Source organism: Dendronephthya gigantea, unplaced genomic scaffold (assembly GCF_004324835.1).
Source record: "Dendronephthya gigantea isolate DGI-Jeju-01 unplaced genomic scaffold, DenGig_1.0 000038F, whole genome shotgun sequence".
Lineage (NCBI taxonomy): Eukaryota > Metazoa > Cnidaria > Anthozoa > Malacalcyonacea > Nephtheidae > Dendronephthya > Dendronephthya gigantea.
Window position 1 is genome coordinate 1,641,175 of NW_021163048.1, and position 23,476 is coordinate 1,664,650.

The following is a 23,476-nucleotide window of genomic DNA, read 5'->3' on the forward strand; positions in this document are numbered from 1 at the left end:
TACGGTACACCAGCTGTGATAAAAGCGAGATTCACGTATATTCAATATCTAACATTATGAACTGACACATTTAACACCATGCATCCCCTAAAGTTGTGCATGCAGCAACAGGTACGGAGTGCAACAAAGCTCGCAACCCAAGAACTTTTGGAACATGCAACGACTTGCTTTTTGAGCAGATTGTAAGATGATTGCACAACCGCAATGTTTTTAGCGGTTGCAAGAAACTATAATAATAAATAATAAAATATAAAAACAAAGGAATAAATAACGTTATGTACGTAAGCTCTGGATGAAACAACCAGTGGCGTCGCCAGGTTGTTCAGACTGGGGGACGATGTAAACACTAAAGGTGCAAGACCTTTAGGGGGGTTCGGGGGCATTCCCCCCCCGAGAAAATTTTTATTTCTAGGGTCTCTAAAACTCCAACATTTCCAGGCAGGTTTTATGAAAATCTGAAAGCCACAGATCGGCGATTTTTGAAAAACAAACAGTTTTCACAAGGGCAACTTTCTGTTGTTAGCCGTGATCTAAATGTGTCAACAAGTGTATCCAACTCAATCTTATCAGCAATGTCTCTTTCTATGCTGATATGTTATTCTGTTATTCTTTACGTGATCAATAGTAATGTTAATTCGAAAATTTCTTTATTTACACGGCTGTTGGAAATTCGGATCATTGTACCCCCCCCCCCCACTTTTCTCTTCAGATTTAGAAAAATCTTAAAAGTGGTCTTGAGAGTAACTGGGGGGAACGAGTCCCCCCCAGTTCCCCCCCTAGCGACGCCACTGAAAACAACGCTGAAATTGTAATTCTTCAAGTATGTAGTTCAAGTAGCGCCTTATGCATGCATCTTATGATGCCGTTCCTCTTGTTGCTCGAAGAGGTCACTCACTTTTAAGCTAGCCTAAGTCTAGCTTATATAATTTCATGATGAAGTAAAAAAATACATCGTATATGTAGTCCAATGCCATTGGTGATTGGCGTCAAATAAAATTGAACTTATATATTGACGCACTCAGATTTTTGTTGGGGTATATCACTGTAACAGATATATTATAGGCGCGTTTTACTTACGTTTAGCTCTGCATTCACACCAATTTTGCACTGAAAAGATAATAATTAAGATATCTATTTTCGTGATATCAGGGACGGTTTAGCGGATACCTCAATAGCCCAGTAAGCAGTCTATCGTTTTTGTAATTAAATTGTTGAATTTAGTTTGAAACTGACTTTCTCAATTCATGAGTTATAAACCAGTCATTTCTCTTTTCAAATTAGAATTGCGTCTCAGCTAGGGACGGCGGAAATCGCGACTCGCGTACAAAACCTACCATGGCTTTACAAATAGCAACTCGTTTGTAATATTCTAATATTCGAGGACAGCTACCCCCGGGTGGGGCAACTTAAAAGTAGGGGTTATGTAGGGGAGTGTAAAGAATGCAAAGGCGCAGGGTGAGAAAAAATTTAATAACAATAAGTCAAAATAAATTTTGAATTATGAAAACATAAAATCAGACATGAAATGTTGTACTGTGATTTTTACTATGTAGCCCCCTTTATTAAAGCGCAATTAAATCAAAGTGATTACACAATACTAATTTACGAATTATACTGATCCAGTGCATTTTAGTTTGGACATTAATTTAATGAAATCTACTCAACTACCTAAATTTTGAGAAATGACAGCTGTTAATATTAAAATGTTTCCATATTATAAAGTTGATCTGATGATCCTATATCCATGTCTTTAGGTGGAACACTGAATCGTGCAAAGTTTTATTTTTTCAAAAGCATTTATAGATATTTAAATTACAGTAAATCATTGTTAAGCATGCTCATCCTAAAAAACAATTATGTTATGCTAATTTAGTGCATTTTCTAGATTAAACAGTTTAATGAAAGTTTGTCTTACACAATCTCTGCAATGAATTCCGCTCTTTGTTCAATCATTGAAGGAAGATTGGACCATTTTGAAGTTTTGAAATCAAAGTGTGCCACAGACGTTAGAAGTTGACGTCCATTTTTCCCCCCAATAACCACTAAGGAGTTCCCATCAACAAGAGCACAACAACCACAATGTGCTTCATTCATTGGCGGTAACTCAGTGCTCTCCTCTGTCTCAATATTATAACTGATGACTGTAGCTTTTACCTTACTGTCTGGATAGACAGAAGCGCCTCCAACTAGAATGACTTTTTCTCCACACTTCACAGCTGCCATGTTGCACACTTTATAAGGTAATGGTGCAAGTTCCTTGAACTCACCCTTGAATATATCATACATGGTAACATTGGCAGTGGCTTCTTTTCCGGCTTTTTTTCCTGCTCTAGTACAACCTCCAAACATCAAAATTTCCTTATTTACTAGAACAGCACCACAGCCTTTGATGGGTGTTGAAGAAGGGAATTTAGTCAAGACCTTTGTGGTGAAGGGGAACTTTAGTTGGATTTCATAAATCAGATCATTTATCTCATTATCATCTTCATCATAACCACCAAGGACAATAAGATTGCCCTTATACAGTAGAGTATGATGTCCTCTTAAAGGCCTTGGCAAATTGACTTCAAGGTTGAACCAACATGGTGGGACAAATGGATTGATATTGCGTTTAAACTGTACCATACTAGTCAAGGCATGGTTACTCGAACCTCCAGACACTAGAACTTCATTGTTATAAACAACTGAACTTGCTCTGTGACGAGCTTTGCTCATTGATTGCAGTTTTTTCCAAGAATTAGTAGTTTTGTCAAAAATTTCTACACTACTATTGCCATACCCACCAGCAACAAAATATGCATATTCATTGCCATTGGGATGTTTGGCATCTTTAACATCATCACTCCTTGGATCTTTTGGGCTTTCTGAAAAAGATTGATCACTACAAGCATTTTCCATTCCTTCCAACCTGTTTTCCATTGCTGTCAAACCAGTTTTTATTTCACCAACTTTCTCAACAAGACCACCCAAACTCTGGTTCAGATTTTGAACCATGGGGGCCATCTCTTTACAATTTTGACATTTCACTTTACGAAACCGACACTCTTCGCCTTGGTGTCGAAATTGATCCTCTCTGTTGATCTCGCTTGAACATTCTTCATTCGTGCACACAACTGGAGCCTTGCCACACACAGAGACATGACTAGCCAGGTTTCCAAGTTGAACGATTTCCTGACATCCACGCTCGTGATGATCACAACGAATTCTTTGTTCCGACAATAAATTTCTCAGAATACGTGGCGCGTCAGCTAGCGATTCTATGGTTAGATCTTCATTACAAGAAGGGCAAGTGTGGGAATTTTGAAGATGGTGGGTTATACAGCCACGACAAAAACAATGCTCGTTTTTGCACATTTTTGGATCTTTAAACACGCACGAACAAATTGCACAGTGTAGGTTCTCGCTTATGACTGTTAGGAACCGTTCATCTGCATAGCCGAACTCATGGAAATGCTTACTTTCGTTGCTCATTTTCAAATTTCACTAATCTGTAATGTTAATGAAGAATTTTCAAAAATAAGCGCTTGTGGCACTGTTAATGAAGCATTTTCAAAAATAAGTGAGAGGCGTACCTGCAGACTTTAATTCCAACGGTGAATACTAGTACGACTACGAGTTAACGAGTACAAGATTCGTCCTCTGAGATTCGTCATTCTCCATCTCGTTCTCGGAAGTAGGCTCAAGCAGCATTTTTCGTGACCACATGGCATTCTGGTATTATATTGCTTGGACGGAAAACGATCTACCTTTTTGAGACACCCGGCAAACCCTGTGAACAGGGGCGTTGCCAGTTGCCACCGGCCCACCAGGGTTTGGGGATGTGACACCGCCTAATAATTCCCCATGATAAAAAGTTGGTCGAATTGCTCTGGTATTGATCGACAAATTTAAGTAAATTGGCCCAATATACAACAATATTTATTTCAGAAATTACGCGAAAATTTAGCACTGAGCGAAGAAGTTTTTAATATTATATAGGATGATCTGGAACAGCGGTAACGGGCTAACGGCCTTTTCGGCCAAAATCGGAACGTAGTGAAGAGTTGAGAAAAATGTAAAGTTGGACGTTCGAACCTAAAGATAAGACGGAGGGTGAAAAGTAAAAAACGAGAGGGAAAGTAAAAAACGTCCTCTACTATGCCAGGACTATGCCTATGCTTTGATGGAGTAAACAATAAATCAATTGCCATTTAAGAGAATTTGCAGGCTATAAATGAACTCTATAAATGAACAGAAATTATCGTGAAATTTACACTTGTCTGACTTCCAGTTAATTAAATTGCGAGTCTTTGTTGGAATTAACGACAGTCAATTAACAAAATAATTAACAAAAGTGTGGCCTTGCAATAATACCTAAGATGAAATGTAAATGTCTTATGTACACATTAAATATCGTAATTAAACGGGTACTGCGACTTAAATTTTGAAGCACGATCGTAATTTATCAAGATCACAACAAGCACACCTAAGGGATGCTTGAAAACTAAGGAATTTAAGACAGTCAATATTCATAACAGTCCAAAGTCACTTTTGGAATCATCGCATTTTCCCGCGGTATCTGGACTCCGCTTCATTATTTTTGGCGCGCGATTTTTTCGGGTTGTGCAATCAAAGTTCGATCTATGGCGGTCTCTCGAAGAAGGACTTGAAAATCCCCGCCCACATCGTTCACACGAATATGGTTTGTCTCCAGTGTGCATGTTTAAATGAAACTTCAGCTCGTACGACTGCGCAAACGCCTTTCCGCAGTATTCACATACGCATGGTTTCTCCTTAGTATGCGTGCGCCTCACGTGACTATCATGTGCAGCATGCGAGGCAAACGCTTTCCCACAATGACGACATTTGAATGGTTTTTCCCCACTATGCTGACGTACATGCGTGCGCAGAATGGAAGAGGCTGTGAAGGCCTTGGTACAGTATGGACATTTGTAAGGGCGTTCACCACTGTGCACTCGCAAGTGTTTGTTAAGACTGGACGATTGTGAGAAACGTTTGCCACATTCCGAGCATTGGTGAGGACGGTGCTTCTCATGAACGTGCAGAATGTGGATCCTCAATCTATCTCGCTTCTCGAAGGAACGGTTGCAGAGGTTACATGGATATTTTCTGTCACCTTGGTCGACACATCGGGTGTATTTTAGATGCTTGTCACGATAATATTCGTAGGCAAATACTTTACCACAGCGATCACAGGCGTAGCTGTTGTCATCTAAAAAAACAGATCGCGTCAATTTAACGACTAATCGTGTCAAAAAGGAAGGTGTGACTGGATATTTACCCAGATTAGAAAGCATCTTTGGAGAGATCTTCTCTTTCATCGTTATCGGTAGTCCCATGTACTTGAGATAAGAGTCACCATACCACACTAACAATTCCGTTCCTTCAAAAATATCACAGACCACGTCGAAGAACACTTCGTCGCCATCTTGGACGACAATGATGTTCTGTTCCCTCTCATATCTTGCACAGTTAATGAACTTCAACCAGTTGTTTGGATCATGTTTGCCATCGATAAAATATGTTACCTCGCCGTCTCGAAACACCTGTATTGTGCGAAAAAATGACACAATGAGGCACTTTGTTGGACACAAAATGATTTGTTTGAAATCCTGCTAAGCCATTAAATTTGGGCGGGGCAGAAATGCACTCTGGGAAAATGATTGAAAACGACGCAAGGAACATAAAAGAATAAAGATCTCTACAGCAGGGATTATTCCCGTCATGATTTCGGGAAAAGGAAGGCCTGTGCTACTAGCTAAATTCAGATAATGAGCATCAGGGACAAATAGGAGGAAAGCTTAACGGAGAAATATGATTTCTTGTTTACGAGCCATACGGCTTTCCAAGAAAACACTCGTTATAATTCGCGGATCTAAAGACGACGGTGGAGCATTGATCAATCAGTTCCAGAATCATAGATACTTACTTCCCATGTGTATGAAGTGTCGCCTAACGTGAATATATCACCAGGTAGAATATTCCGACCGGTAAAAGGACCAAATCTTGTGCCCTTCTTGATGAGTTTATCGGAACAAAACACGCCATAGTGAGATACGCCCATCAAAATAGTTTCAATAATCTTGATTCCTTCTGGCAAACTTTGTTTCTCGACGTTGACTTTTTGTTCTTTCATACTGCCATCTTCAGTATCGCCTTTATTAACGCTCTCTCCACTATTCTGATTTTCTTCATTGCTCAATACTGAAATCTCTTTTCGTGTTTCGAGAAAAGATGATGTCTCTGGAGTAATATGCAAAATATTCAGTCAAGAAAAGTTTTGCTTCGAGAGAGTTTTCGTGGTTAAGTTAAATAGTAAACATCCAATAAAGTATAAAAAGGAATATTAATAATAATGAAAGGCCATGCATTGTGCAATTATACGTGGTATGCAATCGAACCGTATCACTGGTATAAAACCTGCAGAACTCGTCAGGAAGGCCATCTCGCCAGTATTTTGCTGCACGTGATATAGATCCTGTTAGGTGTTAAGACTCACTCATCGCAAAAACCCACTCGCAAGCTTGCTGCGAGTGGTTGCATGTAATTAAAATAAAAAAATCAATGAAAACCAATGAACCCCTACCCAAAAAAATCCATGAAAACCGTCACAGCGAGATTGCGAGTTCGCCATTGCGATGAGTGAAAAGGAGCCTTTAGGCATGCGTATTGTGAGTGTGCATGAAAAATGGAGACTGTGGATTGGAATGAAATTTATGTGGACATGCATACCCATGCACATTCAAGGCTTACGAACAACTTGATATTGTAATGATCATTTTGTGATAGCAGACCGGCATTACCTAATCTTGGATCAGACCTCTGCCAGTTTCCAGACAAAGCGTATGACAAGCGATGTTCTTCCATGTCTGACTTGACGTAGCCATACAGACTGTTGTCAACATCGGTTTGGGTAAATAAATGTGGATAATAGCCATACGGTAACCTAGATCCCATTATCCACGCGATTTATGTTCTACAAATAATAAAATATTCCAGTTTTTTCTATACCTATTATATGAATATATTATCACAAACTGTTCACACTGAAGGATTCGCTGAAGGAGGCAAGAAAGTTGGCTGGCCTGGCTATATTATTTATATGGAAGGTGTAAGACAGAGGAAAAAAACGAGTACCATATACACGAGTATCATTTTTCTCACGCAGCGACATGTACCAACCACCATACGGAAGTATTGCTACAATCATAGCTCAACCTATATATACCACAAACCGACATAATTAAACCTGTTATATAACATACACAATCCACGATTACACCTACCACCATATTTCATAGTTATGCTAAACATATTGCCACAATCACAGTTATACTTCTGCCGATGACAAACCATATATAGTAACACCTACCACACAGCCGACATAGTTAAAGCTGTCCCCACAGGCCACAATCCATTAACCTGATTGAGCTTTCTAAACCCTCGCAAATCGTCTTTATTAAACACATAAAAAACAGACAGCCCTAACCCCAACACCTTTGTACCTTCCCAGAATATGAAGTAATATTATGGGAACACTATGGGAACTTGCTACAAAATTTGATTAGGTGATTTTAATGATAACATGCATTGAAATCACATTTTTTGCAAGTTCCAGCAGCTAATTTATGTTTCGTTGCTATAGCGTATTACCGTGAACTAACTACAGCATTTTCGTGCAACGCTGGAAGATGGATTACACACACGATCCAATCTTGTCGGATCGAAATCATCCAATATCACTTCTAATGAATGTAAGGGGCAGTTTATATGAGCCAGGTGACCCGAGATTCAACGAAGCGTGAGATGACTTTGAGGTATGAAAATAAATGTTTTTACACCAAACATTCGCCATACTATTGTTGGGATGACTACACGATTACCAGGATCCTGTTATATGCTCTTTTCAATACCTCAAAGTCACCTCACGCTTCGTTGAATATCGGCTGAACGGGATCATGTAAACAGCCCCTAATATAGTCTGTTGATCCCTGAGTGCAGTATATTAAATTTGCTTTAATTGACTTGCCGCACATACATTACAAGTAAAAAGATCACAAAACATCCACCAGGAGTGAATTGGACGTTGTTAATCCATGCGCGATCATTTAGTTTATGATGTCGCGTAAAAGGAAAAAAAAATAATGGATCAACATGCGTGATAGCCGCTTTGCTCTAGACAGTGACAATGTTATATTCTTTCATTCCTACACCTCAAGCTTTATTCGCCGGTTTCTTTTCTTAACTCTGTATATGCATGCGTTATCTTCCGAAACCTCGGTTTTTCATGCTATTGAGTATTGACGATTCAATTAATAACCAGAATAACTTCATTCAGCTGGTAGCTATTATAGACGAGTCAGTTTTCACTTCAACTGTATCACAGCCAAGCTTAATTGTATATCATTGTTTCTTGTCCACTCGGCTAGAACTAATGATTTCGGAACAAAGAAATACGCTACTTTTCGCTATGATAGCTACACTTATTATGATTCTTGAATCAGTCCTGCGATTATAAGCTGATCTTAATGGAGCGTGCCTTGATGATCATCTGCGATGTGGCGACAGAGCCGCTTTTCACTGATAAACGTGGCCAAACTGGTCAGAGGCGATCAAACGATCATTTCGTTAAATGAAACACAAACGTTTGAGATTAGAACCAGCCGTCCGTGGTAAAAACCTGATCAAAGGGATTAATTTTAGCCGACTGTGAAATTACCTGGCCTAAATGCTTTTGACTTTCAGAAGAAAATTCAATCTGACATTTTTTATCAAGTTTAAAGGTCCCCGAAGCCATAACATAATCTTTCAATACATCCAGTTTACGTGTGTAATGATGTCGCGAAGACTTAATGAATCGTGTAGTTAATTCAACTTTGATTGCCGAAAGAACGTTTAAAAAATAGTTACCGAATCTACAAGAATCAAGGTAGTACATGCATTAAATATTAAGATTTCGACGCAAAAAGGCGGCTTAAATTTTCAATCAGAGCGATATAGTTAATATATTTATTAGTGTACGCACACCTTTGTTAAATATCCGCGAACATTGTTATTTGGCTTAAAGTTAAACATCTGGCTCCAGCTGGCCCCAGTGTTATATTTACATGATTGTTGTTAGTGCGGTTAGTTAGCGGTGCGAACTTAACAGATCAAATCAACTTCTAGACGCTGGGGAGATAAATTATGAACGAGGAAAACCCGTCAACTGAGAGTGGCCAACGTCCTAAACGCAGTTTTTTAATCAAAAACAACACAAAAACACACGCACAGCTATTTCCTCTCGTTCAATCTTGCCGACCAAATTAGTCTTTTGAGACTTGTGAATTATTTATAGTCGGGGCTGTAAGCACAGGCCGCTCGATGCAGCGACTTTGAAATATGTTTCACATGAGGATATATATCTCACGGTATATAGGCTCTCTAAAACCTCGCAAAGGTTTGACAACAGTCCTACAAGTGGATCACGATGATCAAAAAGATTGGCGTGCAGATTCTCTTGTGCGATGACGCACTCTCCTCTATAAGGTTTCAATCGTCCGAAACTAGGGCATACCGCAAACATTTGATATTAGGTTGCAAGTTCTGGCACAACGACCGTCACCTGACAAACGATCTAACTAATCGTGTGCGCATGGGATTTTTTTGGCATCGTTAAAAAATTTCTGCAGATCTGATGCATATAGCTATTATATATATACCATTTTTCAGAACGCCGGTAACTTCCAAACGCTAAAACTGACGCGCGTAAATACACGTTCAGGGAGTATACAAATTTAAGTTTAACGCTAAAACACCGTATAAGCAAGCTATTCAGAAATGTATCATGATAAGTATTAAAAAAAAAATTACATACGGCACTATACGTGTAGATTACACTTCAAGGAATGAAGCTCATTTTAAAATCTCTGTGTTTCAAGCTTGCTGCTTGTGTGGATTTGTTAACCATAAAGTATATACAGGATTGAAACCTTCAATGCCGCACCGGTATATATATGCGATAAATAAAATTTGAAGAAAAATTTTCTCAAAAGTAAAAATTTTCTCACTAGTCTGGAGACTCGAACCTTTTCAATTTTGGTAATATAGCGGATGCATGGCTCATGCAGCAGTGAATTAAAGCATGCATGCATGTATCAGACTTAAGAAGGTATTTTAATTTTCTGTTTCAGTTTCTTACCTTGTTATATGTAGTGTGTTTACAGCAGCATTGTTTTCGAGCGTTTTTAAAATCTTTTCGTCTTATATTAATCATTTTAGCGCACTATATATACTGACACAATCCAAACTAGGTAAAGTTCTCAACATATTGGATTAGCTCCAACCTCTATCGCGGTAAACTGACAGTGTTGCAGTAGTTTGTTTTCTGACGGAATGTCAGAAAAAATGCAGAAACAAATATAGTCTATATGGAAGACGAAAGGGGTTAACTGGACCGCGAATTTCGTATATTACTTCGAACGGATTTGTTTATTATTGCCAGATGCAGGCGAATATCGGTATCGGCTTAGAGCCTAATGAGGACCGGGGCCGCACTTGTTTAAAAACACGTTAGCTACAATTGACGAAAAAGTTGCCCAATCAAAATCGCGTATTTAAGAATTAGCTACACAATTTAACTATACACAAAATAAGCGGCTATATGTTCCTTATAAAACTGCGAGTACTTTAAAATGAACCGAATAAATTTCTCGCGAATCAAATTTTTCATATAAAAGAATCTTGTCGAATAATTTTATGACTCATATATATATATATATATATATATATATATATATACATTAAGCACGGTCGCCCGTTGACATGCAATGCGTTCAAAATTGAGCACATCACTACTACATAGTGCACTAGCTATATAATATATCATTCTGCATGCAGTCTATCGCTTCGTTATCCAGACGATGCCAGTTCTGAACGTATAAAATATATATAGGCTATATTGATGAACTTTAAATTAAGTAACGCGTTAATATATACATTTCAACTATGTACAATAAATATACAACATATATTTATATATACACGATATTCATATATATACTAGCTAATATCAGGAAAAAATGCGAAGAAATGGATGCACTGATGAAATCGCAAGAAACCAGAAATTCAGATTAACGTTGCAGCGACGATGAAATATTTAATAATACAGCCTTATACAGGTCAAATGGGGTCGAAAAAGAAATAAATTAGAGGTAACATATATATATATATTTATAGCATATATATAATAACGACTTTATGACTCACACATATAAAATGAATTGTTCAAACAATATATCGCCCTGGCTGTGGAATCATTTGCATGCACCCAGTACAAATTTCTTTCAGATCAAACAGCTCTACTGTTTAATGAATCCTATATAACAGCTATAACGAAATTATTAAGAAAACAATTTACTATACTTACTTTAGCTGTTAAAATGCGCGACACCTTTAATTCAGGATTGGGTTGGATTGGCTTGGTTATACTTATATACTATACGAGAATAAAGTCCGTTTTTAACTTTGATCTACACGATTACGTACCCAAATTGTGCGGCACGAAGATATGAAAGGAGTGTTCCTAGCGAGTTCACGACCTATCTTTTGTGGCTAACGGTTCCCTTCGTGTAGTCTTAAATAACACCCTTTTCAATCATGAAAGGTTACACACCAGCTGCGCTGCACTATAAAGTAATTTATTGTCATTAACAAATCAAGTTTGGTCCTGAAGGCTTTTGATATGTAAGCGAGATAAGAAATTCCTGGCTTCGGTGTTTCAATTTCAAGCAAATTCAAACATAAACACTTTAATAAATCACAGTCCACGGTAAACAAATCTTCATCAACACATGCAGTGTTATATAGTTTGTCCAAAACATGCATATAGTGATATCCGCTTCAGAATTTGTTCAGCGTTTTCATAACTTTTGTGGCTTTATTGTTGAATTTTTTATAGCCTTTCCCTCTGCTCTATGAGAGGCATATAGAAATGAAGAGCTGATTGTAGGCTGCCGTGCAAACAGTGTGGCAAGTCCATGCGAAGCGTGCATCTCCTCATGGAAATATATTTTGGATATATAGCCTAATTTATTATATTCTCCGAACTTCTGTAAACTGTTCCGGTGCACATTGATACATTGCAGTAATTCTTTGAAACAAATTCCAGTAATTAAAGTAGAGCGTTGTATGTTGGCACAATGCACAGATTACGAGATTTTTAGCGATTTAGAGATAATATTCTGGATACCCAGGGGTTTAGGAAAAAACACGAATGCGCGTTTAATATGTCTTGCTTTGCCATTGTCTATTGGCTTTTTCTTTGACAGGAAAAACGAGACCTAACACAATAAATATACGATTTGCGGCCGAACAAGATCAAAATAATATACTCGTAACGATCTTTATGTTTAATTCGCCCACGTTCGAGTGCCAACATATATTATATTATATAGTTATAATATATAGTCTCTATAATAAAAAGGTAATACGGCTGTAACGTACTTCTACCTTCAAATCTATTGAAAAAGCATCAGGAATTTCGGGTGGAGAACTGAGCTTGGTTGGAAATGACTAACGCTCGTGCTTCAGAGATGTGATTGGCTAAGAAATAAAATACTACTTTTCGCAAAGATTAACCTTCTTAATTTGCCTGCATGGCGAGTATATAATAAGACTTATAGGACAACAGACCTAGGATTAGACTTAGTATAGACTACCAGAATAAGGTCTCTACTATTGAAATAAAGCGCTCTGTATTACAATACTATATATACCCACTTCCACCGGTTCAAGGCAAATGTCGAAAATATGTTATTTCGATTTTGCGAAAAAACAAAGGGGGTTTAGTGGTCCAAGGGAGTTAAAATCTGGCCTTTTGAGGTTTTGTCATAAATAAACCACTATACTGCTCTAAACACCGCTCGACACAATAAGAACAAATTATACATTACGGCGGTAAGATGCACTCAAGATGGCTGCTATAGAACTGATGAGAACTGTGATTGGCGCCGTGTTGAAGTGCTGTTGTTGAGTATATATACATAATGAGTATACTATTTACCACTATCCTACGCTAGCTGTTATACTTTTGAGACCACTTCCCATTTATAATTACATCAGTAAACCCTATATGGACTTAAAAGGTCTTTATACCGGGCATGTATGGCCACCTGATCGACTGATTCTTAGGAAATATTTTACTATATATATACACAGCACATGCAGGATTATACTTTAAAGTTTTACAAGTTAGAACAATTAGTCTTAGCAATATATGCCCCATATCGGCATGCATATATATATATATATATATATATATATATATATATATATATATATATATATATATATATATATATATATATATATATATATATATATATAGACCACAAACGCTTGCAACTTTATTATATGTTTGTCCTATATATACTAAATAAGTACAGCAACACACTTTACTGAAATAAAGGCATCTTATAGGTATGGACGCTAAACGTTCAACTACATACTTAGTAGAGTAATATTTTCGAACTATACTACCATAATCTTAGTATAGCACCTTGCTTATACTAACAATAATATATATCCGGGCTAATATTTATATTAACTGAAGTATATCCTTCGCTTAACAAACTCTAGGGGAAAAATGAGCGAACACTACGTCGGACAGGATTTAATTATGCGGTTTAACACCTACACAAATCGATCAATTTGTTTAGCATACACTCCGAGACATTTAGTTTCGATATGTATTAAATATAGATAAACAATCGCACATTGTTTTGACTGCATCTTGCGAAAAAAAGCTGATACTTTATCAGAATTGCATACACAGAATCACTTTGGGGCCGCTGTTCGTATTAACACATAACAACTCCGTTGGGTTTTTAAATAAATTGTCAGTACGATTGTGCATGCGGCAAACAACCCATCGAGTATTCTGAAATTTGAAATTAAAGTTTTAAGCATGGCTGTTATTCAACATTTTAAATTATTAAAAAGTCGAAAAGCCTATTCTGACTTTTTTAAAACCCACTACTAGATGGGGATACAAAATACCCGCATTTCGAACCGAATGATCTCCTTAAACTATTGAGTTACTTTTCTTTTTTTCGCAAAGAATATGTAGCTACATTGAAAATATTCTATTGAAATCAGAGATTTTCACATGAAGTAATGCAACACAAAGCAGACCGCTAAAAACTTTGAGCCTGCGGTTTAACATAATTGAACAACGTTGAATGTTGAACGTCAAACCTACGTCTTCGAACGTCGTTGAAACTGAAACAGATGTTAAAATATTGTTGCATTTTTTGACAATTTGTGAACAATAAATATATGACAGGAAAACTTCGTTCAGTAAATCGTGCTCATAACAACCTGGGACCGCTTGTTAAAAAAGCCGGTTAGCCTGCATGATCTTTCAAATCTTTAATACGTCATTAAATTATTTAATCGCCTGAAAGTTGAAAGTTACAAAGTTGAATATCTTTTTTTCTAGACCGATATAACTCATAGACATAGAAGTCATATTATAGATAGTTATAGAACTCTCAGGGTTAGCGCTGAACTAGCTTTTCAACTGGCATTGTTTTGTGGCAGTCATCGTTCTTTCTCTTCGAAATGCCGAGTTATTTACGAGCTTTCTTAGTTCAGAATCAAGACACGAGCGGTATAATTTTTTTAGTATACTATACAAAGTTACTTTTAAAAACTTTTTTTTGCCATTTTGCCAAATTTTAAAACTTTAACCGAAGCGGCCGAAACACTCCTTCAAATCAGTAAATGCTATGGAGTATACATGGTGAAGAGTTTTTGCATATTGTCAATCGTGTGAATTTAATTAAGGAAGAATACCGTAACGTTGAGAACAATGCTATATGGAACTGACTATATGAAGTAGCGCTAGCAGTGTCTTAAACCGCAGATGTTACGTACCGGCAGGACGTCAAAACTTCAGATTTGGTTGTAACAGAACGTGGAGCACGTCCAACAGGCGTATCTCTATTATACTGGCTTACGACCACACTCTAAGCAATTTGCCTATTTATTAACATTTTTTACCAATTTTTTTTACCATAACTAGTTGCAACGATCTTGAGCTGAACTGTATTTGGCATAGGACTACAGTAATTTTTAATCGTTTTTAGCCGGTATATTTCGAATTTCGATATTTAACAATCCAAACCTTCCCATGCACTGACTATTTGTCTTTGGTTTTAGTTTTGAAAAAACGAGAGGTTAACCAGGTTCAAAAGGCATTTCGGTTATAGTTATAGATAGTCAGATAGTCGGCATATTAAGTGAAGTGTTGTCCCTCACGGAAATAACGTTTATCATTTACATTAGCTAACATTATATGCCGCAATAACTCAACACCAAATTCGAAAACAAAAAAATGGACGATCAAACGAAAAATACCATTAAATGCCTCGTTATGCCAACGTAGGAAAATCATCCTCGGTAAGGGCGTGGGAACGACACAAGGGACATGTTCTTTCAGTTTGAATCCATTGTTTTACACACTAAAATAGAATAAATGTCTCATAAATAATAGTATAGTACTCTAGATGGAGCAACATGTATATACTATGTCTGTCTCATGCCTGTCAGAGTACACTAGATGGAGCAGAATATTGTCTCTGTCTGTATTTTGTTTAGGAATCATTCCATGCAAATGACGATGGCATGCTTTCAGACTGTCTGCTAGAAGTCGAGGCTACTACATTCGTGAAACGTCTGAACATTATAACAATAAACATGAATCAACCCTGGATTGCGCCTTACTCTTATCCAGAAGTACAATTTTTGTCACTGATCGTGACTTCACACCCCCATGGTGGGGACGATCTAATACTTACGATCTAAACTAAAGCGTCAAACTTCAGAGCCCTGTTGCTGCAAATCAGCAAATGTTGCAGAATGGATAATTTGTTAGAACATTTTATTTATAACTTGCTTTATTCCAGAAACAAACCTTTCGGTGGAAGCGATGTCCACATTCTAACTTTGCCTCGTCATTTTCTATCTTATCGCGGCAAATGCTGCAAATCTTTGCGGCTGTTTCTGCCTGAAAATTAAGAATACAATCTCTAGCAGGCAAAAAGGGCGTTTTGCAAAAATAAATGGAAGGAAAACGCTGTCAAAATACGAACAAAACGTAGCAGTAGCGTATCCAGCCTGTCGATTTGTCCCGCTATGCTAATATTTTCGTGTTCATTGACTGTGAAAACAATAAATTTCTAAAGACTTGAATAATTATTATAACTTGAAATCTAGATAGCGGAGCAAATCGTCAGACTGGCTACGCCACTGAAACGTAGATCTGTCTCAAATGCTCGAAACGCCCCCCTAAACGCCCCCCCCCCTAAACATTTACAATACGCTATAGTGTCTCACTCACCTCCGCGTTATCAGGTTCAATTATTTCCCCTACTCGTTTAATAATTTCCTCGATCTTCTTTTTTCTAAACCCTTGATCACCAAAAGTAGTCTTTGCCAATTTCAGTAGCACGATAAGTTCGTTCCTACAATAAATACAATACATCTTATATATGGCATGCACGTACATCTACTTATCACTTTAGCATCTCTATAGGCCTTAACTACAGTGATGCTTCACGGGATTAGAATACACATACAAAAAAGCTTTCTGGTAATATTTCGTTGATTTGGTGGCTCCTAATGAAAATGGCAAAGAACGTGAGCGTTAACATCATTTGACAAGTAAAAACAAGCCATTTTTTCCTTTCAACCGGCCGAAATATTAACCAGCGTGTATTTACAAGTATAAGCGTTGCTTTAAAGGGGATTGAGAGACGGTTTTAAAACTATTTTTCGTATGTACTTAATAAAACAAGGTCCGACAGTTGTGATGTGACAGTACCTGGTTTTTGAAGGAAAAGTCTCCGCAAGTTGACTCATTAAAATGTCAAAAGACGTTAGATTTTGTTTTTTCTTGTCTTTTTCTTGCGGCTTCTCGTTTGATTTGCTGTCATCCTTGGTTTTCAAACCAGGCAAAGATCCAGAATGATGGGAATGTATCTGCAAAATTGCTTTGTCAAATTGAGGATTCGGCTGAATATAGCTCCCCGTGCCTGGGACCTGGTGTTCGAGGCTAAGGCTAGATTGCACGGATTTAATAAAAGCGTCAAATGGTGTTTCAGGTAGAGCACCAGCAAAAAACGTATCAAACTTTGGCGATACAATTGTTTCTGTTGTGGAGCCATTGAGGCCCTGGAAAGATTCAACGCCGCTGGAAACCTGCTCAACTGGTTCTACCTGTTTGGTTGGATTTTCGACATGCGGAACGGAGAAAGGTTCCTGAGAAATGAAACTGACGTCTAATTTTGTGAGAGGCATCGTGTTGTAATTGCGTAAACAATCAAATGCAACTGGCCCACAATTGTCGGAGCTTTCTCGAGTGACGTTGTTATTCGGATATCCTGTATCACAAGAAAAACACTTCTTTACACCCAACGTTGCAGCGTCGAAACTTTGCGATCTTTTTGCTTTCATTTTCTTGTTGAAGTTTTGAGAGTCGTTGGGATGCACTGAATCGCCAGATTTTAAACCTTTCGTTTTCTTTTGAACAACTGTCCAATTTTGATCTTCGCCGCCATCAAAAGAACTGAAGCCGTCTAAACTGTCCATCCTTCTTGGCAAGGACATATTTTTCTGTGAAGAAATTTTATCGCTGGGTGCATCTGATTCCCTCCTAAAATTCACGAGTTTTATATTATTCATTGATCAATTAAGCTGTACAAGCTACTACAGCATATATCATTGGATCACATAAATATTAATTGTGTACCTTTCCTTCTCACTTCCAAAATCTTTCATTAACAGTTTTGATAACAAATTTGCCTTATCCTCTTCAAGTCTGAAAGAAAACCGGCCGGGGTTACATAAATACTGTGTATTTATGAGGATATCCCATACATGCAAATGAGTCAAATAAAACCAAATGATAACCCTTTTTCACTGTTCGTTTGAGACAGAAATCAGTGTGCTGATTTTTGTCACAGATATCAGCAAAATCAGTTTCGTCTATACCACCTGCAGGTAAGCATGGACTTTGACCATTGACACATTTTTTTAGCTGGGTGGGCTAACTACCGGTACAGAGTATACAGAGCAAATCAAACATAGATTTCGAAAATTATTACGACAGATTCAAACGGCGTAAACAACGAGAATTGACGTGTATAACGTATTTGCCGGTTGCATTAACAGGTAGAAGGGTAGAGTTAGGATTAACAAGAGTAATATACCATGGTACCTGTCTTTATCTCGTTCATTTTGCTGTAATTCTTCGGACAGTAGTTTTGCTGTAGATTCAGCACTAAAATGGAAGAACCAAAAGGGAAAAGTTATAGATAACACACCTTATATATAGTTACCTGAGTTAGGATAAACAAGGATATAATAGACCATGGTACCTGTCCTTATCTCGTTTACTTTGCTGTAATTCTTCGGCCAAAAGTTTTGCTGTGGATTCAGCACTAAAATAGAAGAACAAATAGGAAAAAATGCATGATGCGGCAGAAGAGAACGCGAATATTCGAAATCGCAACATAACATAACAAGACCCGGGGAAAATGTGCAGGCGGTGAATCCGGTGATGTTTTGCGGGTTAACCCCGTATTTTCTGAACCTGCCTGAAATCCTCCCTAAGCACATACGGAGAAGGTGATAGCGTATTGCACAAACAATACTAGAGGCTTGTCTTAGCTTATTGAGAATTCGTGAAATGCATGAAATATCAGTGTACCACAATGCAAACCGTTAGGAATATTTGACGATTACGTGCCAGCTTACATTTCATTGCTCTTCGACAGAATGTCGTACTGGTGTGATAATAGTTCAACTGCATTCAATGCTCTGAAATGTTTACAAAATATTTACAAATGGCTCAAATAGCACAACATGTCTATTGGGGCTCCCACAAGAAATAAACTAAACTGGACTGTACACAGTATAAAGGTGATAAATTTCCTGCAAGATAGTTTATTAATTTTTTTACAGCCGATTCAAGACTTACGCCTGTATTCTAAAAGGTCACCGTTAAACTCATTGAGTTGGGGGGGGGGGGGTTAAAATCTTCTTAAAACGTTTCTATGATGGTAATTTCACTCGAATAAGGCTAGAGCTTGATTTTCAATGTTTTTATTGATTAAGAAAGAACTTGCGCATTGATCAGTAATAACAAATTTCTATGTCTGAGCTTTTTGAATACAGGCGTTTGAGTCAAGAAATTGTCTTTGATGCCAGTAGGGGAACAATCACAGATATTGGGGACAAGTTCTTGCGGTGAGAAGTGTTCATATGTATAGAGCTACTTTGACCTCGGTATATACAAATACCTAATATCTCAAAAGCAGGAAGTTAAGTTTGCGAAGAGGAAATAAAAACCCTTGCGTGACAACCTTTTGCTTGTTTAGAGTCCCTTTAAACGTTATGCATATCAAGCACTTTACCTTTCTTTCTCCATTTCAGCTTGCTTAAGATTGTCAACTAATGAGCTTGTTAATGTCCTTTCACTGAAAATATAAACGTTGACTGATGTGTATCAAAGAAAATTCCAAGAAAAACCGGAAAAAACCATTAAGGACGATAATGTGAAGGCATCGTTTTTTTCTTCTATCCTATATCTTTAAAACAATCTGAAAATATTATTACCTTTCGTGGTCATTTTCCCTTCGTTGCAGTTTACTTGTGAGCGTTCCAACCTGAGATTTCAACCTGAACAAAGTCAAATTATTATGAATCTTTCATCGTGACAAAGCAATGTTTAATAATTTGATCGGTATTTTTATGTGGCTATTCCAAAGACCCCATCTCGTAAAACAAAAAGCTGTAGCTAACAAGCAATCCTGCCCTAAGATTTTGAGATAGCTACATATTTTTATAAGTGGACATCCTAGATTCCACCAAGAGATGCGGCAAAATTTCTCCGTCCACGGCTGTACGTGCTCCTTACAGAAGCTTTTGGGATTGCATGGGGATTGCATTGAGTTTTTCCTTTGATAAGATTTTTCAACGCGTTTTTCTTATATAAGTACGGAACTACGGATATGACTTCCACTTTAAATAATCAACGATCAGACCTTTTTTTCATTTCTTCCGATTCCATTAGTCTCTCCGTTAGAGCTTCCACTTCATCACTAAGCCTAACAATCCCGTTTGAAAAAATAGCCTGGATAATTATATAAAACTCAAAAACACACAGTACCCTCCCAACTTTCTAAATTAACATACATTGAATTTCTCTCATTAAGTTTTGCCACCTCTTCGGTAAGTCTCTAAAAATGAGCAAAAAAGCAAAACGTTTAGATTCACCCACATTCACCCACCATAGATATAGAATTACCACACAGAAATGCATGCAGAAATATAAAATTACCTGAAATTCCTTTTCTAAAGCCGTTTTTGTCGCGGTCAAAAAGGTGATTGTTGTTTTACTCTCTTCCATATCTTTAATGTACTTTTGCAATATCTTGGATTGCTCTTTCTTCTCTTTTAAAACATTTTCGAACATCCCAAGTAACTTTTTATCTTCATGATTCATTGGAGAAGTAGCTTCCGCATGTGACGAAGAAGGTACGGAGAGAGTCGCACGTTGAACGTTATGAGATGAAAAGGGAGGAGTTGTGGGTTGAACGTTGTCAGTCGAAGAGACTGATGGGATGGTCGCGGGTTGAACTTTGTCAGTTAAAGAGGAAGGGACTAGGATAGTTGTGGGTTGAGTGTTATCAGTTGAAGAAAAAGAGACTAGGGGTGTCGTGGGTTGAAGATTGCACGGTAATGAGGAAGAGACTGGGGGTGTCGTGGGTTGAAGATTGCTAGTCAAAGAGGAAGGGACTGGGAGTGTCGTGTGTTGAAGATTGCCAGTCAAAGAGGAAGGGACTGGGAGTGCTGTGGGTTGAAGATTGCCAGTGAAAGCGGAAGGGACTGGGAGTGTCGTGGGTTGGTCGTTCTTTGTTGAAGAACAGGAGACTGGGAGTATTTTGGGTTGAACATTTTTTGCTAACTTTTCAGGGGCACTGTATTTTGGGACAAACTCCGTAGCTGCTGGTGACAGGTCTGAAACGTGAAAGAGTACAGGATGGTCAAAAGAATTATATGCTGCATTTTGGTTAAGCAGGCCGAGTGAAAATGCACCTGAAGTGTACCTGAAACTGGTTTGTTGAGTTTCAAGTATAGACGCGTATGCAGCGGAGAAGAAACGTACTTCCAGTTCGTTATCGTTCTTATGAGATTTTGAGGGACTTCCTGACAGGTCAATGTACAAGTAGTACAAAACATTTTCTCACATATCATACACATATAATCCGATGCATAATTTACGCGCCTTTAAGTCATGACGTATCTATATACGTAACGAGATTTATGTACATGTATATATTTTTCGAAAGAGTTTTAAATCTTGTCTGAGCAAGAAGCATAACGTGCACAATATGAATAAATGCATGGTATAACTATCACCTACTTGCAATTGCGCCATGTGTATCGTTCGCTTGTTGAGGAGGACGCGACACTTTTATTCCATTTCTTCTTGCCAACTCTTTAAAATTATTAGCTGCATCCTCGGGCTGATATTCTGCGTGGAAAAAGACAGACATAGCCTGCTCTTGACATACATCGGAATTTGGGGTACCACTGGCTTTTCAGTGGAACCCTCTGGTGGAACCCTCTGGTGGAACCTTGTAAATTTTAATAAAGCAAAATTTTCTGCAAGCAAAAAGGTCGAGACATTGTCATTGCTTTTCGCAGCGAAAAAATAATTTAAACACATAAACCATAGCCAACCCCAGCTTTTGCAATAGGATGCATTAAGCTTTCCAACATTGTTATGGCTTAATTTGAAAGAACAACATTTTTTATCGACATGTCATAAAAAAGCATGGTTTTTACCATGCTTGATTATACTACAAGGATCCATTACCATCCTTGGGTGAGGTGATAGCAAAGGACAAAGTCGGCTACAAGGGCGGCAAAAATGAAATATCCCAATATTACATTACCACCTTGATTGGCAGCATAACTCGTGTCATAATCATAGACGCCCCAAGATGGAATGCGAACCACATGAAGTGAAGGTAGATTATTGTTCCCCATATCAACCATGGTAACACGAGGCAACATTGCCAATGACAGCACTGAAATTAAAGCGGTAAAAAAAGCTGCAGCATCAAGAGGTGGCAGGTAGGTAAATTGGTTACCACAGGTGCAGAGCAGAAAAATGTCCCTGCTCAGGAAATAATTCACAATCTGATAAATTAACAGCTTACTATAAAAAGAGGCAGATATACTAAAGATTCTCACAAAAACATTTGCAAAAATATAGTGGGTTTTTATTTGCATATTTTTTCACTTGATGTCAAACAGGGTGCAGTCACATATGTGAGCTTTAATCCAAGTTACCCCTAACAAACCTGGATCAAAATATTGACTGGCTAAAAGGTAGACATACTAAAGATTCTCAAAAAAACATTTGCAAAGATGTAGTGGCTTTTTATTTGCATATTTTTTCACTTGATGCCAACCAGGGTGCAGCCACATATGTGAGCTTTAATCCAGGTTACCCCTAACAAACCTGGATTAAAATATTGACCGGCTTAGCCTCTCAATGTGCACCAGACTATAGGATTTAACTAGGAACAATATAGGGATGGCACCTTAGTGTATTATTATTGGCTGTTTAGCATTGATCAAAGCTCCATCATTAAAGTTACATATGGTGGGCTAGCCGTAGTGGAATAATGTTGTATTGTTAAGATAGCGCATGTTACCAAATGATATTTGTGAACCTGAAACCATAATACCAGTTGGGAAAACGTATAAGCATGATTAAATGTATTCAGGCAATAAAATTAGAAAAAACAGTGTTGCACAGTAGTAGAATAGTGCATGCACTGTTAGAGAATATGTTTTAACAGTAAATATATTTTAGTTATATTGCATAAAAACACAGCCATATGTAGGTACTTATTTCATTAATTGCATTCTCAAGTGGAGAATATAGCAAGTCATTCTGTACCGGTCTGTAACAACGTGTACAAATAACTTTAAGGAAATTGCTGCCTATATGCACAGTTATATGCGACGTAGAATTACCTGAAGAGAACTTACAAAATGTTGCTGTAATGTAATTAAAAGCGCAGTTTGAAACATAAAGGTAACTATAGATTGCACTTAATATAGAAGATAGAAAGCCACAAGAAAATTTGATTAATTCAATCTCAAAATTCCTGTATACTGTATACACTTACGAAAAGTACGTAAAGCAACAAAGCCCGCTAAAATTATTTGTAGTTAAGTGCTTCAAAAAACAAACTTTTAGTACACACCACTTACCAAAGGCGAGCTCCTATATGTCCAAAACAAAATGTAGAATATATATAAACACCGAATTCGAATGTCACCCACTTTTGCAGCATGCTGTCAAGATGGGTTATATGTAGTGGTCATGTCTGTGACGTCACATGCTACTTCC

General features: G+C 37.6%; 3 protein-coding genes across 4 annotated transcripts; all 3 read right to left on the reverse strand.

The window, feature by feature from the left end:
- Positions 1-1,544: 1,544 nt before the first annotated feature.
- Positions 1,545-3,667, reverse strand: LOC114526352. Its single transcript, XM_028547937.1, has 2 exons — positions 3,573-3,667; positions 1,545-3,488 (listed from the first exon to the last, which is right to left on the reverse strand). Exon 2 carries the CDS (start codon positions 3,469-3,471, stop codon positions 1,912-1,914), a length of 1,560 nt encoding a protein of 519 aa, XP_028403738.1. The 5' UTR covers positions 3,472-3,488; positions 3,573-3,667; the 3' UTR covers positions 1,545-1,911.
- Positions 3,668-4,263: 596 nt separating this feature from the next.
- On the reverse strand, positions 4,264-10,710 carry LOC114526251 (PR domain zinc finger protein 14-like). The gene is made up of 4 exons (XM_028547787.1): positions 6,804-10,710; positions 5,930-6,243; positions 5,282-5,546; positions 4,264-5,212 (listed from the first exon to the last, which is right to left on the reverse strand). Exons 1-4 carry the CDS (start codon positions 6,955-6,957, stop codon positions 4,509-4,511), a joined length of 1,437 nt encoding a protein of 478 aa, XP_028403588.1. The 5' UTR covers positions 6,958-10,710; the 3' UTR covers positions 4,264-4,508.
- On the reverse strand, positions 6,889-23,428 carry LOC114526250 (epidermal growth factor receptor substrate 15 homolog). 2 transcript variants are annotated; one of them, XM_028547785.1, is made up of 17 exons: positions 23,338-23,428; positions 22,008-22,139; positions 21,470-21,580; positions 20,384-21,063; positions 20,239-20,282; positions 20,088-20,150; positions 19,660-19,722; positions 19,458-19,520; positions 18,799-18,861; positions 18,420-18,482; positions 18,260-18,322; positions 17,792-17,860; positions 16,865-17,695; positions 16,382-16,505; positions 15,956-16,048; positions 15,400-15,503; positions 6,889-6,976 (listed from the first exon to the last, which is right to left on the reverse strand). In XM_028547785.1, the coding sequence occupies exons 2-16, from the start codon at positions 22,123-22,125 to the stop codon at positions 15,414-15,416; spliced, it is 2,538 nt and encodes an 845-aa protein (XP_028403586.1). In that variant the 5' UTR covers positions 22,126-22,139; positions 23,338-23,428; the 3' UTR covers positions 6,889-6,976; positions 15,400-15,413. The 2 variants fall into 2 exon arrangements, with proteins under 2 accessions (XP_028403586.1, XP_028403587.1); XM_028547786.1 differs by having other exon boundaries at positions 23,331-23,428.
- Positions 23,429-23,476: the final 48 nt, after the last annotated feature.